We start from the raw sequence: 15,601 nt of genomic DNA, 5'->3' as shown, positions 1-15,601 counted from the left end.
ATGTGATCAATTGTTGAATACTCTGAGCAGAAACCAGCTTGTTCTCTGCTTTCGTGCATTTCAAGATCCTTCTTAATCCGATTTGAGTATGACGCGGGTGAAGACTTTATACCAGGGGTGGGCAAACTTTTTGGGCCGAGGGCCACATCTGGGGAGGGGGAAATTGTATGTGGGGTTGCGGTGCGGGAGGAGGTGCGGGGTGTGGGAGGGGATGCAGTGTGCAGGAACGGGCTCAGGGCAAGGGATTGGGGCAGAGGAGGGGTGCAGAATGTATGAGGGGGCTCAGGGCAGAGGAGGGGTGCAGTGTATGAGGGGGCTCAGGGCAGAGGAGGGGTGCAGAGTGTATGAGGGGGCTCAGGGCAGGGGGTTGGGGTGCAGGAGGGGGCTCAGGGAAGGGGTGCAGGAGGTGTGCGGACTGTGGGAGGGAGCTCAGGGCAGGGGGTTGGGGTGTGCGGGGTGCAGGAGGGAGCTCACGGCAGGGGTGTGCGGGGTACAGCAGGGGGCTCAGGGCAGGGAGTTGGGGTGCAGGGTGCAGCAGAGGGTTGGGGTGCAGGAGGGGTTCGGGCTTCGGCCCGGCACCACTTACCTAAAGCGGCTCCGGGGTGGCAGCAGCGCGCACGGGGGCCAGGGCACTGTGGCACTCCGGGAAGCGGCCGGAACCCCCTCCCTGCGCAGCCCCTGAGTGGGGGGGCACAGGGCTCCGTGTGTTGCTCTTACCACGCCTCCAGGTACCTCCCCCGAAGCTCCCATTGGCCGCGGTTCCCAATGGGAGCTGTGGGGGCCGGTGCCTGGAGGCAAGGGCAACGCACAGAGCCCTCTGCCCCCCTCTCCCCCTGGGCCGCAGGGACATAGTGCCGGCCTCTTCCCTGATTGGAGCGGGGCCCACGGCGCCATGCAGGGCAGTCCTGCAGGCTGGATCCAAAGCCCTGAGGGGCTGGATCCGGCCCGCAGGCCGTAGTTTGCCCACCCCTGCTTTATACACTGGTGAGAGGAGTATGATCAGATGGTAGTTACTCAGTTCTTCTGGATCTCCTTTCTTCATCAATAGTATTGTTTTTGATTTCTTCCATGCATCTGGAACGTGCTTACTATTGATGTGGATTGCACCAAAGCTTTGAAGAGAGTATCTTCCCCCGCTTTCAGATATTCTGGCCAAATATTGTCCGCTCCTGGACTCTTCCCTCTCTTTATGTTACGAACTGCGTGTTCAATTTCTTCCCACCTAGCGTCTGGAACTTCTTCTGTAACCTGCTGCCTTGACGGTGTACGCTGGACGTTGACATGTGAGGAGTAGAGATCATTGTAGAATTTTGTACGTATTTCATTCATCTTGCTCCTTTCCAGTGTCCTTTCACCATTTTCATCTTTCAGCGCTGCCGAAATAATCTGTTTCAGTCTAACATCCCTTTCTACCTTCTTCAGACTCTCGTTCTTTTCAGCTGCCTCTCTCAATTTCTTCTTTCTAAAGTCTTCGTAGTCTTCTTTGATCTTCACACGAATTTCTTTGCACAGTGTTCTGTATTCTTCGTCCATTTTTCCTTCTAATTTCATGCACGCCCTCCTCGCCATCAGATTTACAGTTTCCTCACTGGTCCTCTGCTTGCATCCCAGTGTTTTCAGTGCCTTTGCCTTCTTAGCTGCTGAGATTATCTGGAAGATAAACTCTTTGTAGTCCTCATCAGTGTCCTTGTTGACCTTATACTCGAGGTCCACTTCACTTACTTCCTATGCAAATATCTCTTCATTGAAGTGCCATTTTTGCTTCGGTTTCTGGCTTCTCTTGATTCAGTCTTTGTAGGCATTGTCAACGCATACTTTTGAGCACAAGGTATGATGGTCTGAGCCTGTGCAAATGATTCGTTCTCCTATTATCACTACATTGTTGAAGATTCTTCTGGTATCCGTCATTACATAATCAATGTGCTTCAGTGTGACTCCATCCGGGCTTTTCCATGTCCACTGCCATGCTGTTCTTTTTGAAAAGACACTGTTCTTTTTGAAATATCGTGTTCATTATGTGGAGATGGTTTGCCTCTGCGAATGCAACCAGACATGCTCCGTGATAATTTCTTACACCTTTGCCAAATTTTCCCACATACTTTTCTTTCTCACTCTCCTTTCCACCTACTATTGCACTGAAGTCCCCTTGGATAATTGTGTAGGTGGATCTTTTCTGCATTGCTCCCTCCAGCTCTTTGTAGAAATGTTCCATTTCTTCGTCTTCCACTTGCTGCGTGGGAGCATACACCTGAATAATTTTAATCGTTCTCCTTCGTTTTATCTGAAGCGTGAGAACTGCTATCCGGGGTGATATGATATCGCAGTTGACTATCCTTGGAACTGTTTCTTTCCTGACAATGAATCCAATGCCTCCAGTCCTTGCTCTATTGTCTAATGATCTTCCTAGGAATACTTGCTCTCTGCTTTTCCATTGTGCAATGACTTCTTTGGTTCTTCTTGTTTCGCATATCCCGATGTCCGCTTTTATTGATTTTGTGACTTCGGTGTAAGTATTGATGTACAGATCAGATGATAGTATTCTCGTGTTGTGACTTGTAACAAATAGTTGGACTATTCCTTTAGCTATTTTCCATTTTTCATCCTGTGCTACCCCGGGTTGTGAGCGTTGGTCAGGCTGACAAATGAGTCTGTGCTCAGTTTCCTGGTTGATTCTGCTTTGTGTGGCTTGTTTGGGAGGAAAATTTTGAAGCAGTGCATTCGGGGTGCCAGCCCTTGTGTCCTGTAGCTGCGGTACCCCCTCAACTTTGGCCAGGTTTCCCTAGATTAATAGAGGTACAGTTGGACTCCCTACTACCCTGGATGCTCACTTGACATCATCTTGGCTTGGTAAGACATACACTCTGCCATACTTTGCTGTCGAATCCCCTTCACCCCCATACCAACACTGAAGTATGGAGGTAGGATTTTGTGGATTCCAACAGGGTGGTCATACTTAATAAAAACCAAGAAAATAATTAGTATACATGTTTACATATTAAAGACTTATTACGTTTCATTCGTGTTAAAAACATGTAGTGCACTATGGTTGGTGGCTGATCCTGTAGTTATCAGATTAGTGTAGGTGCAGTCATAATTCTCCTTGTTTTCCCTGGCATGGAGTGGTAGTAAGGGTTCGTGCCGAGCTGCCACCTGTTATGCTGGGAGGCATAGGGAGCAGTGACCATGGAGTTTTCCAGTGATTGGAATGGATGTTGTGTCCAGGTCTTCAGGCATTTAGTTCAGTAATGTTCTGGATCTGCAACAACTGTGTTTTGTTGCCTGAGCAAAACTGTAATATCCCGGTGCACTTCTTGCTGCAACTTTCAATCTCTTTGCCTCTCATGCAGCAGCCACACTCTCCATTCTTGGTTCTTCACACTACTCTTGGTCATTTGGTCCTTCCAGTCATTGTGCTCACAGTCAGCAGCTGTAGAGAACTGGAGGATCTTGCAGAACATATCCCGCCTTGTTTGCCTGATCCAGGTCAGATATTCAGCCGGCATGGAGGGACCACCTCTCAAGCACACCACGCTGGAGGTTGCTGATTAAAACAGATAGATACATAATTAGCTTCACAGACATAACAAAGGGAAAGAGAAGTCTCCAAACTCCCTTATGTTATTTCCATAAATACCTTTTAAATAAGAAATAATAATAATTCTTTAATAAAAAATGTTAGCTTTGGAGCACCTCATTACAGCACTGCTTTGCAGCTCAAGACAAGGTGAGTATGGACTAGTGGGAGGAGGAAACTGTTGCATGGAAGATTTAGACTGGGGTGGGGAATCTTTTTTTTTTCTATCAGGGGCCATTGACCCACAGGAAAAATCAGTCGCGGGCAACACAAAGCCCCATGGGGGGTGGCGTGCGCGTGAAGGCTCAGGGCTTTCCCCCGCAACGGGGCAAGCTGGCGCTTGTGCCTGCAGCCCCATGGGGAAGGGGGGCAGAGGCTTGGGGCTTCCCCAGGCTCTGGGGTGGGGCCAGAAATGAGGGGTTCAGGGTATGGGAGGGGGGTTGGGGTAGGGGATGGGCTCTGGAGTGGGGCTGTGGATGAGTGTTTCGGGTGAAAGAGGAGGCTCTGTGCAGGGGATGGGGTGCGGGCTCTGGAGTGGGGCTGAGGCAGGGGGTTGGGGTGCAGGAGAGGTTCAGGGTGCAGACTCCGGCCTTGTAGCGCTTACCTCACTGTTCCCGGAAGCAGCCGACATGTCCAGCGGTCAGCCCCTAGGCAGAGGGGCCAGGCGGCTCTGCACTGTGTGCACCGCCCACCCCCGCAGGCACCACTCCTGCAGCTCTCATTGGCCAGTGGGAGCTACGGAGCTGGCGGCGGGAGCAGCACGTGCTGCTCCCTGATCGTCTCTCCACCTAAAGGCGCAGGGACATGCTGCTGGCAAGCCGGTGCTCACAGCTCCAGCCCCGGAAGTGGGCACCAAGGCTCGGGGCTTCCAGCCCTCGGCGTGGAGACTTGCCACAGGCCACATGAATTGAAGCAGTGGGCCAGATCTGGCCTGCGGGCCGTAGGTTCCCGATCCCTGGTTTAGACGCTCGGCACTCTTGGGCCTGAGTATAGGGAAAGTGCAAGTTTGAGTGAATCTTGCCAATATTTTCACAGGCAGTGGTGATTTTGACTGATATCTCATGCTGTAGGGTGACAAAGGCACAGAGAACCCAGCTGCTGCTGGTGCCTGAGACCACCTGGGTCTATATGCTGGTAGCCTGTTTGCTGCAATGATGCCAGCAGTACTCATCACAGAGTGGCTTGGGAATGTCTCCTATTGCAGTAGAAGAAACAAGGCCACCAGCCCTATAAATGTTTTGGAGACGATTGCAGAGTATCTCCATGAAAGTTTCATCAAGCTTATTCAAGAGGATAAAATGGATGTTCCTGTTCAGAAAAACAAAGTACTCCGCATGGGGAGAATTTTGGACCCCTTGCCTAGCCTAACAAGCCACCTTTACCTCCGTTCTTCTAACTCTATCTGAGCACAGGACAGTGATGTGGATTGTGTAATTTAGACTGCCATATTTTTCTGAGTTTATTTTCTAACATTTTACAAGTAAAGTGAATAATGAAAAGTCGGTGCTTTTTTCTCTAAACACGTGAATCTCTTGGGCACCATTTTCAAATAGGGAGAAAGGGGAGGTTGTTGTTGCCCTCCATCGCCTTCTGATATGTCTGCCAGAGTTCCTTGGCTTTCACCCAGCATTGCTGCTCATCCCTGTCCTGCCCTAGGTTTAGCGTCGCCTGCACTCCATTGACAGAAGTAGGTTGATTGTGGCTATGCATTGTTTCGGGAGGTGGTGTTATTGCGTCAATGGAACGGGGTGTTTACATTGGTGGGAGACAAATTAAGATGTGTATGCATGTAAAACTATGCTGAAACAAGTCAACTTAGGTCGACCTAACTTTGTAGTGTAGACCAGACCACAGAGTAGGGATGGCAGCAGAACAGGGAGAAATTAGGTGACTCCAAATATGTGGAGGCCAGCGGGACGTGGTATGAGACTCCTTAGATGACAGCACGTAACAACTAGCTCAATGGCCTGAGCATGTCAGCGTTTTTTCTGGTTGTTTCAGTAACTAAAAAGAACTCTTGGAAAATCTGTCTTGTTTTTCTTAAACAACTGAAAGCCTGACACTGATGCTTTTCTACCATAACTATTCTAAATAACAGTTGAAATTGTCAAGAGGAGATAAGTTCCTTGTGATAGCTCCTGAGTTCTGGCTTTGCACTGCCTCAGGAGCCAGATGTAGCCAGAAAGTGATCTTAAAGAGGCAGTGTAGGATTTTCTCTCCATCAACATAAGGGTAGTGCCAGAGCACGTGGCATGCTGCCTGGTCCTTGGCTGGCACAGAAGTCTTATAGGGACTGCTGCACCAGCTATAACTTTAAAGAAGTCATTACATTGCTCTAAGTTATGCTGGTAGCTGTTATGACCCCTAGCCAGCTCTGCACCAGGAAAATGGAAAGGTGACTTGGAACCAACTTTCCTTCCTTTCCTCAGCTATGGCAAATATAAGCTTGGCACATCGGAGAATTTGGCCCCCATCCTTCATGCAGCTGAAATATTAAAATGTACCAAACTCCAATTTTAAAAGAAAAGCTATATATTTTTCGAAATGTGAATATTGTGGACCAGATTGTCTCCGAGAGCTGATTTAGGTTCAAATCCTGCAGCTGCAGCGCATGTGGTGAAGACGCTCTATGTTGACAGGAGAGAGCTCTCCTGTCAGCATAAAAATATCACCTCTGTGAGTGGCATAAGCTATGTCAGCTGGAGAAACTCTCCTGCTCTCAGAGCACTGTGCATACGAACGCTTATGTGTTGGTGTGACTTATGTCGTTCAGGGGGGAGGAATATTCACACCCCGAGTGACATAAGTTTTGCCAACATAGGCTGTAGTGTAGACATAGTCTTAGTCTCAGTCATAAATGTGAGAGATGTCAAGAAACAAGAAAGCTCAACAAGAAAATGTGAGCTTAGTCAAGTCTGAAAACATAAATGCAGTTGTGCTATAATTTATTTCCCATCTCAATTTGTAATTAGCTTCCATTTTATGCTGGTCCTTGCCTACTCCAGGCTCACTGGCCAGTCACACATCTGAAGACTTTTTCTGAGCCCTCATAATCGTATAGTGTGCATCAGAAGGCTCCATAGTTGTGGTAGGGTTTTAGCACTAGTGAAAGGGGGCAGGAGGTTGACATGAATTAGGCAAATAAACATGGCAGGGATTGGCAAATAGACAAGGTTGCAGCATAAGAACCTGAATAGAAGAGGAAAGGAAAAGCACAAATAAGCATGGATTTGCCCTTTCGACTGCTATTTTTGAGGCATTGACCTCACAATGTATGAAAAGCACCTAAACAGGCTTCTGGCTGTTTACGTAATTTACAAATATCTGTTCATAAAGAGAAAGGGAAACCAAGCAGCTGAGCTGGGCATGCTGCAGGTAACTGGGTGGGGGCAACAGGTTTCTTCAGACCATTCGGCTTTTATTTGAGATTTGAAAAATTTGAGCTAAAGCCTAATACCAGAATTCCTATTTAATGAAGAACTTCACTACTCACATATTTTCAGTATAATTGAATGTACTTTCAGATTAGGCAACCTTTCTAGATCCAGTAGCTTCAGGCACAGTTCTGTGCAGCAATAATTCCCTTAAATTGTTTATAAAAGTATTTTGCATACATACACGTTCACTGATCTTTCTCCCTCCTTGGAGTTGATTTTTTTTTTTTAAGTTAATAAACTGTAAAATGTGCAAAAAATATAAGATTGATAGGTTTATGTTCGGAAGTGCTATCTGTATTCCTCAGGGACATGAATACACTATTTACCTGAACAGTTCTTAACTTTGCAATCTACTCTAGCCAGCTCCCAGATTGCATGCAGAGGAGGGACAAAAGCCATCAATGTGATGTTATGCATAATACAGCTATAGCCACCAGAGGCAAATCTTACGATTTGAAAAAAGCAGCAAGTTGACGGGAGGAAGAAGAAAAATATTTCATAATCTTGTCTGATAGCTAACTGCTTGATATTCATAAGAGGCAATAATAAATTACATGTATATGAGCTGCCAGAAAGAAAAAAAAATTATTAGTATTTTTTGGTTCTGAATACAAGGGTGTATTTAATTTGCTCTAAATAGATGTTTTATTGTCTGTACATCAGGTTTGATTATCCTAATAAAACTATTTTCTTGTCTATTACAGCCGTTACAGACCATTTTATCTACAATTATCCAGCTTTCCTGTTCTCAACTATTCTGCTCCAAAACCTTATAGTCCATTTGATGTAGATAAGAAGAATGCTAGTGGCCAAAAGCAAACTCAGTCTAAACAAAGGTTTGTTGAGAAAAAATATGGAAATTCCTTCTTCAGTCTCTAAGAAATTGATCCTCTTAGTATTAGTTTACATGGGGCTCTATACCAATACCAGTGTCTCATTTGTTGAATCTACTGGTAATTTTGTCAGTTTTTCTCTCTCCCTCCTTTGTCCTTTTTTGGACGTACAGATGCAGGCATCATAAACATATTGCTGTGGGTCAGTGCAGGCTATGACACTTCTTCTTTCCTTCTTTCCACTGCTGATACCTTGCCTCTAAGTACAGCAAGAAATGAATTATCTTGGCTCCGGAGCTGGTCACTTTAACTTGTCACTTGCCAATAAAAAGCTAAAGGTTAACTAAATTTGTTTAAAACTATCATCCTAAGTCATGATGCCCAAACTATGTGATTGTGAAGAATGCACTTAATTTACATGTAAACTTAATTTTCTCTAAATAAAACAAAATGTTCCATACCCTAATATTGCTTATACTTGTATCTTCCTTGAGAGGTGAACAGTGAATACTTCCTGTATGAGTATACAGGCAATAAGAATATGCAGTTGATCAGCTTTGTTCTTACCCTGCACTTAAATGGTCACATGCTGTATTTGGCACTCAGGCTGCATGTTGAGTGCTGCAGTTCAAAGTTATGCTTTTTGGCAAATTACATAGGTGATTTTTATCTAATTAAGTGTCTAATGGGGTGCTTTATGAAGTATCAGGCTCTGATTCTGACCCTGAACTCCTTCCAACCAGTCATTTACTCCGCTGGAACTACTTTATGGCATTGACTTCTAAAATTGATGTTATAGCATTCACTGTAGTGAATTCTAGAGATAGTGGGCTGAGATGATAACTTCATTCTAAAATTCTCTTTTCTGTTTCTCATAACTTTCTCACTTTGTCCTTTTGGGTTGAAATTTAAATAGTGCACGTATCACTACCTGCTCTAAAATTAAGAGCACAGTCAAAAATCATCTAAATTGACAGTCAGTTATATTTATTATCTTAATACAAAATAGCTTCTGCATTGCCCCAGTCCTTTTTCACTACTCTGGATTGTACACTGCTAGTGGTTCTCTCTGTTGATGCTGCCATGGTCAATCTCCTGGTTCCCATCTGCTTTGATTGCAGTGCATATGGCTTTGTGAAAAGTGAGGCAAATGCAACACAGCAGAAACATTAGGAGCACTACCAGAAATCCCTACAATGCCCTGATCACCAAAGTTAGCACTAAGAATATAGAGGTGAGATGGTTGGAAGGCACCCTCCTGGACTTTAATACAGGGGTAGGCAACCTATGGCACGTGCGACAAAGGCGGCACGTGAGCTGATTTTCAGTGGCACTCACACTGCCTGGGTCCTGGCCACCAGTCCAGAGGGCTCTGCATTTTAATTTAATTTTAAGTGAAGCTTCTTAAACATTTTAAAAACCTTATTTACTTTACATACAACAATAGTTTAGTTATATACTATAGACTTATAGAAAGAGACCTTCTAAAAACGTTAAAATGTATTACTGGCACGCAAAACCTTAAATTAGAGCAAATAAATGAAGACTCGACACCCCACTTCTGAAAGGTTGCCGACCCCTAACTTAATATTTCTCCTTTTAAAAAAAAAAAGAGAGAGAGAGAGAGAGTAGTGTGCTTTTTTTTTTTTTTTTTGGGGGGGGGGGGGGGTCAGGAATTAGGATGGGCAAGGAAGGTATCCTCTGATAGTTATAAACCTCTGGAATTATGCTCTTCTGCTTAATTTTGAGTTAGTCTACACTAGGAACTTATGTCCGTATAACTATGTTGCTCAGAGGTGTGGAAAATCCACACCCCTGAGCAGTGTAGTTATACCAACCTAACCCCTGGTGTAGACAGTGCTATGTCGACGTAGCTACTGCCTGCTGGGGAGGTGGAGTACCTATGCCAATGGGAGAAGCTCTCCCCGGATGTAAGTAATGTCTTCACTAAGTGCTACAGTGACACAGCTGTAGCACTATAAGTGTAAATAAGCCCTTAATCTATCTATTTGGTCCTTGTCCCATCTGAGTTCCTAACTTATAATTAGAAATAATGATCTCTCTCCCTTCCCAGCCTGAAGGAGAAATAGTTTGATGGGTTGGGTGTTTGTTATTAAATCTGAAAGAGAAGAATTTGTTGCAGGAAAGTTGTCAGAAACACTTAGTTCTGAATGCAGTAAGGCCTGTGGTCATTCTTCTTTTTTCAAATATTGAGTTCCACAGTCTTGTTCTTGGTCATATGTAAGTTCTGTTTACCATGCTCACAAACTTTTTCCCCAGTTGTTCGACAATTCCATGCTTCCAGTGGAACAGATATATGGTAAAAAAAAATGATTTTAGAGAAAATACCTCGAGTAGCTAGATCCAGTCCTGTGGAATTTGAACATCGGGAAGAGACATTGAATTGCACTTCATATTCAGTGGAGAACCAATGCAGAAAGTAGAGTTCTGAGGTTATATACTCAAGGCAACCTGTTGTGCTAAGCAGACGTATTGCTACGTTTTGTACCAGTAGAAGCTTTTTCAGGGCATGTGGCTTTCTTCTTTCATATAATGAATTTCAGTAATCAAGCCTAGAGGTCACATGTGTGGATTACTGTGGCCAACTCTGAGTCAATAGGAAGATGCTGATTTTGGCTATATGGGGAGATGGTACTGCTCATTTGATATAAAGAAGACAGGACTGGTCTTACCATGAGGTGAACTGAGGTGGCTGCCTCAGGTGCCAGGCTGGAGGGAGGCGCCACTAGGATCCAGAATGTAGAAAATTGTGTCTGCTGCTGGTGCATATGTGTTCTCTCTGCTCTAGATGCACAGAGATGGTGGAGTGCTGTGCTGGAGAAAGGAGGGCACAAGAGACATAACAGGGAGGCAGGAGAAAAGGTGAGAGGGAATAATAGAAAGCAGCAGGAGCTGCAGGGAGGGAGAGGAAGAAGAGCCTCTTATGTACCTCTCTAGCACCCCCATGAGCCTGGACTGATTTAACACCAGCTTCTCAGGAAGCTTCCTGTTTCCTGCTGCTTCCCTGAACCCACTTGAGGAGAACAGGCAGTCAACTGAGGTAGTAGTAGCCAGTTAGGCCCTCAAGACGCTGATATCTTCCCTCACTCAGGACCTGCTATCAGCCTGCTTATTTGTCCTCTTCAATTGAGTGTTGAGAGCCACTATAGCTGGCACAGAACAGCAATTATGAGTGAAAGAAGAAAACGCTCCTCTGGGGCAGCATTCAGAAAAAGAAAAGGAAGCTTTTCTATCTAAGCAGGAAGGAGCTCTCCTGAGATACATAGACACAAATATTCATAGTGAGCCTTCCAGCCCCAGTGAGGATGTGAGTAGTGAGGAGATGCTTGATCTTCCAGTTCGTCAGAGTGCAGGTGACCTGGCAGCTACTGCAGTATCCATATCTCCATCTCAAATGGATGTAACCATGCACATTTCTGAAGAAAAGTGTAGATCACAAAAGAGTGTGGTGGAGGCGCAAGAAACAGCTGCTGCTGAGTTTAGTTCCTTAAGTTTAGATGATCCAGGACTGTGGACTCACTTGAGCAGTAGCCTGAGGGACTTCCTTGTGCTGCTTGGGCCACAGCAAGTGAAAAACTTCATGTCCTCCAAAAGGCAATGAAAATAGAAGTTTCCACCCAACACATTACTGGCGTGAAATCCCCAGTGGTGACAAAGTGGCGAGGCCATGGCTTATGTACTCAAAAACTCAGAATGCTACATACTGTTTTTATTGCAAACTCTTCCACTCTAAGCTTCCAGCCACATTGGGTTCTAAAGGAACAAAGGACTGGAAAAATCTGGCTAGAAATCTGGCATGCCATGAGAAGGCAGCAAATCACCAGAGAGCATTCCATAGGTGGAAAGAACTTGAGATGAGACTAAGGTTAAAGGCCACCATAGATGATCAGCATCAAGAGAAGATTGCATCAGAGTCTCTTTACTGGCAAAATGTTCTGAAAAGGCTCATTGCCATTGTGAGAGTGCTTGCTACCCAAAACCTAGTACTGTGTGGCACTTCAGATCAGCTGTATGTGCCAAACAATGGAAACTTCCTTAAAATTGTGGAGCTGATGGCTGAGTTTGATGCTGTACTCCAGGAGCATCTAAGAAGAGTCACCACCCCAGAAATGTACACACACCACTACCTTGGAAAAACAATTCAAAATGAGATCATACAGTTACTGGCAACAAAAGTCAAACAGAAGATTGTGGCAGATCTGAAATCAGCAAGATATTACTCTGTTATTCTGGACTGCACACCTGGCATCAGCCATACGGAACAAATTACTTTAATGGTGCGTATTGTAACAACAACGGAACCTAGTGAAAAATGTCCCTGCAATGGTGACTGTCAGAGAGCATTTTCTAGAATTTATTGACGATGATACTACAGGAGCTGGTATGACAAATGTGCTTCTTAAAAAGCTGGAAGATACGGGAATTACAATAGCTGACATGAGGTCAGGGCTACGATAATGGTGCCAACATGAGAGGAAAGAACAGAGGAGTGCAGACACGGATCCGAGAGTTAAACCCTCGATCTTTTTTTGTCCCATGCAGTTCTCATTCATTGAACTTGATCATTAGTGATGCAGCATCAGCTTCTAGTGAGACTGCTGAATTTTTTAATGTAATTCAAAGCATCTATGTATTTTTCTCTGCATCAACTCATAGATGGCAAATTTTGAAGCAACATCTGGGAACATCCTCTCTGACACTGAAACCATTGAGTGCCACACTATGGGAAAGTTGAGTGGAGGCGATAAAGCCTATCAAACACCAAATTGGGAAGATAGATGATGCCATTATGGAGGATAATGCTATGACAGGAACTGTTCATGAAAGAACAGTGGCAGGAGTTAATGGAATCACCAAAAACATACATAACTTCAAATTTCTGAGTGGCTTAGTGTTGTGGCATGACATACTGTTTGAAATAAACGTTGTAAGCAAGAGACTCCAAGGTGTTGACCCTGATATATCTGGAGCAATGAAACAACTGGACAAAGCAAAGTCATACCTACAGTCTTACCGGTCAGATGAGAGATTTCAAAATGTTCTGAAGTGTGCACGGAATTTGGCAGAGGAACTTCACACTGAAGCTATTTTCCCACCCATTCAAGAATACACTAGTCACCGAAGAAGAAGACATTTTAATTACAAGGCACGGGATAATCCCATAAGAGACCCCAAACAACAATTCAAAGTTGAATTCTTTAATCAGATGCTAGATGGTGCAATACAGTCAACTGAAGAACGTTTCATGCAGCTCAAGGAACACAGCAGTATATTTGGGATGTTGTATGATATTCCCAAACTCCTCACTATACCTGAAGAAGACCTACACCAGCAATGCAGGGCACTAGAGACAGTGTTGACATATGATGACATGCGTGATACTGATATGAGTGATTTAGGTGATGAACTGAAAGCCCTTTCAAGATACATTTCAGCAGGATCAACTCCAAAGGCTGTTCTGGAATATATGTGTACAAATAAGATGACCACCCTCTTTCCAAATGCTTTTGTTGCTCTGCGCATACTTCTAACACTTCCTGTAACAGTTGTCAGTAGAGAACGCAGCTTCTCCAAGCTGAAGTTAATAAAAACACATCTACACTCCACAATGACACAGGAGAGACTGGCTGGCCTTGCAACCATCTCATTAGAGTATGAGCTGGCCCAGACTGTGGACCTTCAGGAAGCAGTTCAAATCTTTGCAACCAAGAAGGCACGGAAAGCACCACTTTGATTATTCAAACAGATGATAATGCCAGTGTTTGTTGTGCAGACAAGAAAAGTTACATTTGCTATTCAGGCATTTGAAAGTTAAGTGTTACTTAAAATTTTTGAACAAGGCATTTTAAGTTGTTAGTTCTCCTTCATTGGGGTAGGTAGCAGAGCAGTACCATGAGAGGAGTAGAGCAGGAAGAAGAGACCTTTCAAATTGAGACCTTTCAAACTTTTGGCCCAAGTGAGGGGACATGGGGGGCGTCATTTGAGCTCCCCACCTCAGGTGCCAAAATGTTGTGGGCTGGCCCTGAAAGAAGATGTGGGGCTGGGTGCCATTGGCCTACTGCTAGTATGGCATTCTTGTCACACCTGCTTCCCAACATGTCCATGTAGCTATTGAAGAATGTGGAGTAGAGAACTGTGCCTTGTAGGACTCCACAGGTGAGGGCTCTGGAAGTAGAGGAACAGTTGCTGAGAACAACCCTCTGGGGTTTAATATGAGAAGGATCAGGGGCATTTTACACCTTCAGCCATTAATACCTAACTCATATAGCACTCTTCATCAATAGATTTCAAAGTGCTTTACAAAAGGAGGTAACTATCATTGTCCCCACTTTACAGATGGGGGAACTGAGGCATAGGGAAGCAAAGGGACTTGTCCAAGGTCACCCAGCAGGCCATTGCCAGAGCCTGGAATAGAAGCCAGGTTTCCTGAGTCCTAGTCCAGTATTCTGTCCTCTGAAATGAATCTTTGTTCACTCTGATTTGATTGATCTAAAATGTTTGGTTCTCTTAACATTTTTACCATTTTGTAGTTAGCAAGTTTAAAGGCCCAACTTCATATGGACAGATAACTGACTCTTTACATACAACTTTTGTGCTAACAGAAACAAAACAAATAGTGACCAAGACTGTGGTGGTCCAGTTCAACTTCCTCTAAAGGATAAGAAAAAGAAAGGGTATTGTGAATGTTGTATGAGGAAATATGAAGATCTGCAAACTGTAAGTGTAACATAGATTGTACGCTCAACCCAGTCTGTTATACGGTGCTTAGAAATGTGGCATCAACAAATAGTTTTCTGCCTAATGGATATTAATTGACTTAATGATATACTCAAAAGTTCTTTTTTTAAAAAAACAAAAACAGAAATCTTCTCTTGAGTGGAATTTAGTGCTAGCTTGCTGACTACACGAAGGGCCGCTAAGGTTACTTATAGTTACATCTCAGAAACATGGTCAATAAGAGTTTAGCAACCCTTGCTCTTTTGAATTGCCCATTCATGCACATTGAGTATTTGAAACAATTTTATTTTATTTTAGCCATTATGGGAGTGAATGAATGCCTTTGCACCAAATGTTAGTATATTAATATATAGACTGACCTTCAAAATTAATTGTAAAAAAAGTATCAGAGATACTTTTTTGAAAGCTGCTATTCTGTATAATTGTTAACTTTTGCTGCTCTCGAATAGGAGTCAAAGGACCCAAATCCATATGACCATGTATTTTCATCTTGCTCCTCCTGTAATGCTAAACTCTGTTTGCATGTGCTGTATACATTATTAATATTAGAGTATTTTCCTGTAGCGGTATACTTCTTGTTTCAGAAAGAAGCTACTGTTTTATTTTTAGTGGAGGCATTTTATTTGTATACGGATGTCTGCAGTACAGGATGTCTCATGATTTTTTTTTTTTTTAATTTCAGCATCTTGAAAGTGAACCACACCAAAACTTTGCACAGAGCACCCAATATCAAGTTGTGGATGATATAATATCCAAGTTTGTTTATGACTTTGTAGACTACAGAGATGATACACAAAAAATGAAAAGGTAATTCACATTTACTAACTTTAAAAATCACCATAAATGAGTTAGCCAGTCAGAGATTTCAAGATGGTGTAGCTTTGGGAGTATAAATCTGGTAAAGAACTAATTAATAGTTTTCAGTTTTAGATAGGTTTCAGGGTAGCAGCCATGTTAGTCTGTATCTGCAAAAAGAACAGGAGTACTTGTGGCACCTT

At 43.9% G+C, this 15,601-nt stretch overlaps 1 protein-coding gene across 5 annotated transcripts in view; it reads left to right on the top strand.

The window, feature by feature from the left end:
- DBF4 (DBF4 zinc finger) overlaps nt 1-15,601 on the top strand; it is a 55,244-nt gene that overhangs the window by 24,013 nt on the left and 15,630 nt on the right. For all 5 annotated transcript variants that reach the window (XM_037890749.2, XM_037890748.2, XM_037890747.2 and 2 more), the window contains exons 10-12: nt 7,716-7,847; nt 14,468-14,582; nt 15,286-15,410. In XM_037890749.2, coding sequence (XP_037746677.1) covers nt 7,716-7,847; nt 14,468-14,582; nt 15,286-15,410 — 372 coding nt within the window. The remainder of the gene's footprint in view (nt 1-7,715; nt 7,848-14,467; nt 14,583-15,285; nt 15,411-15,601) is intronic.

The sequence above is a fragment of the Chelonia mydas genome, chromosome 2, assembly GCF_015237465.2.
Source record: "Chelonia mydas isolate rCheMyd1 chromosome 2, rCheMyd1.pri.v2, whole genome shotgun sequence".
In the NCBI taxonomy this organism is placed as follows: Eukaryota; Metazoa; Chordata; order Testudines; family Cheloniidae; genus Chelonia; species Chelonia mydas.
The sequence above is the reverse complement of the archived record's forward strand: the minus strand, read 5'-3'. Positions and strand labels throughout refer to the sequence as shown.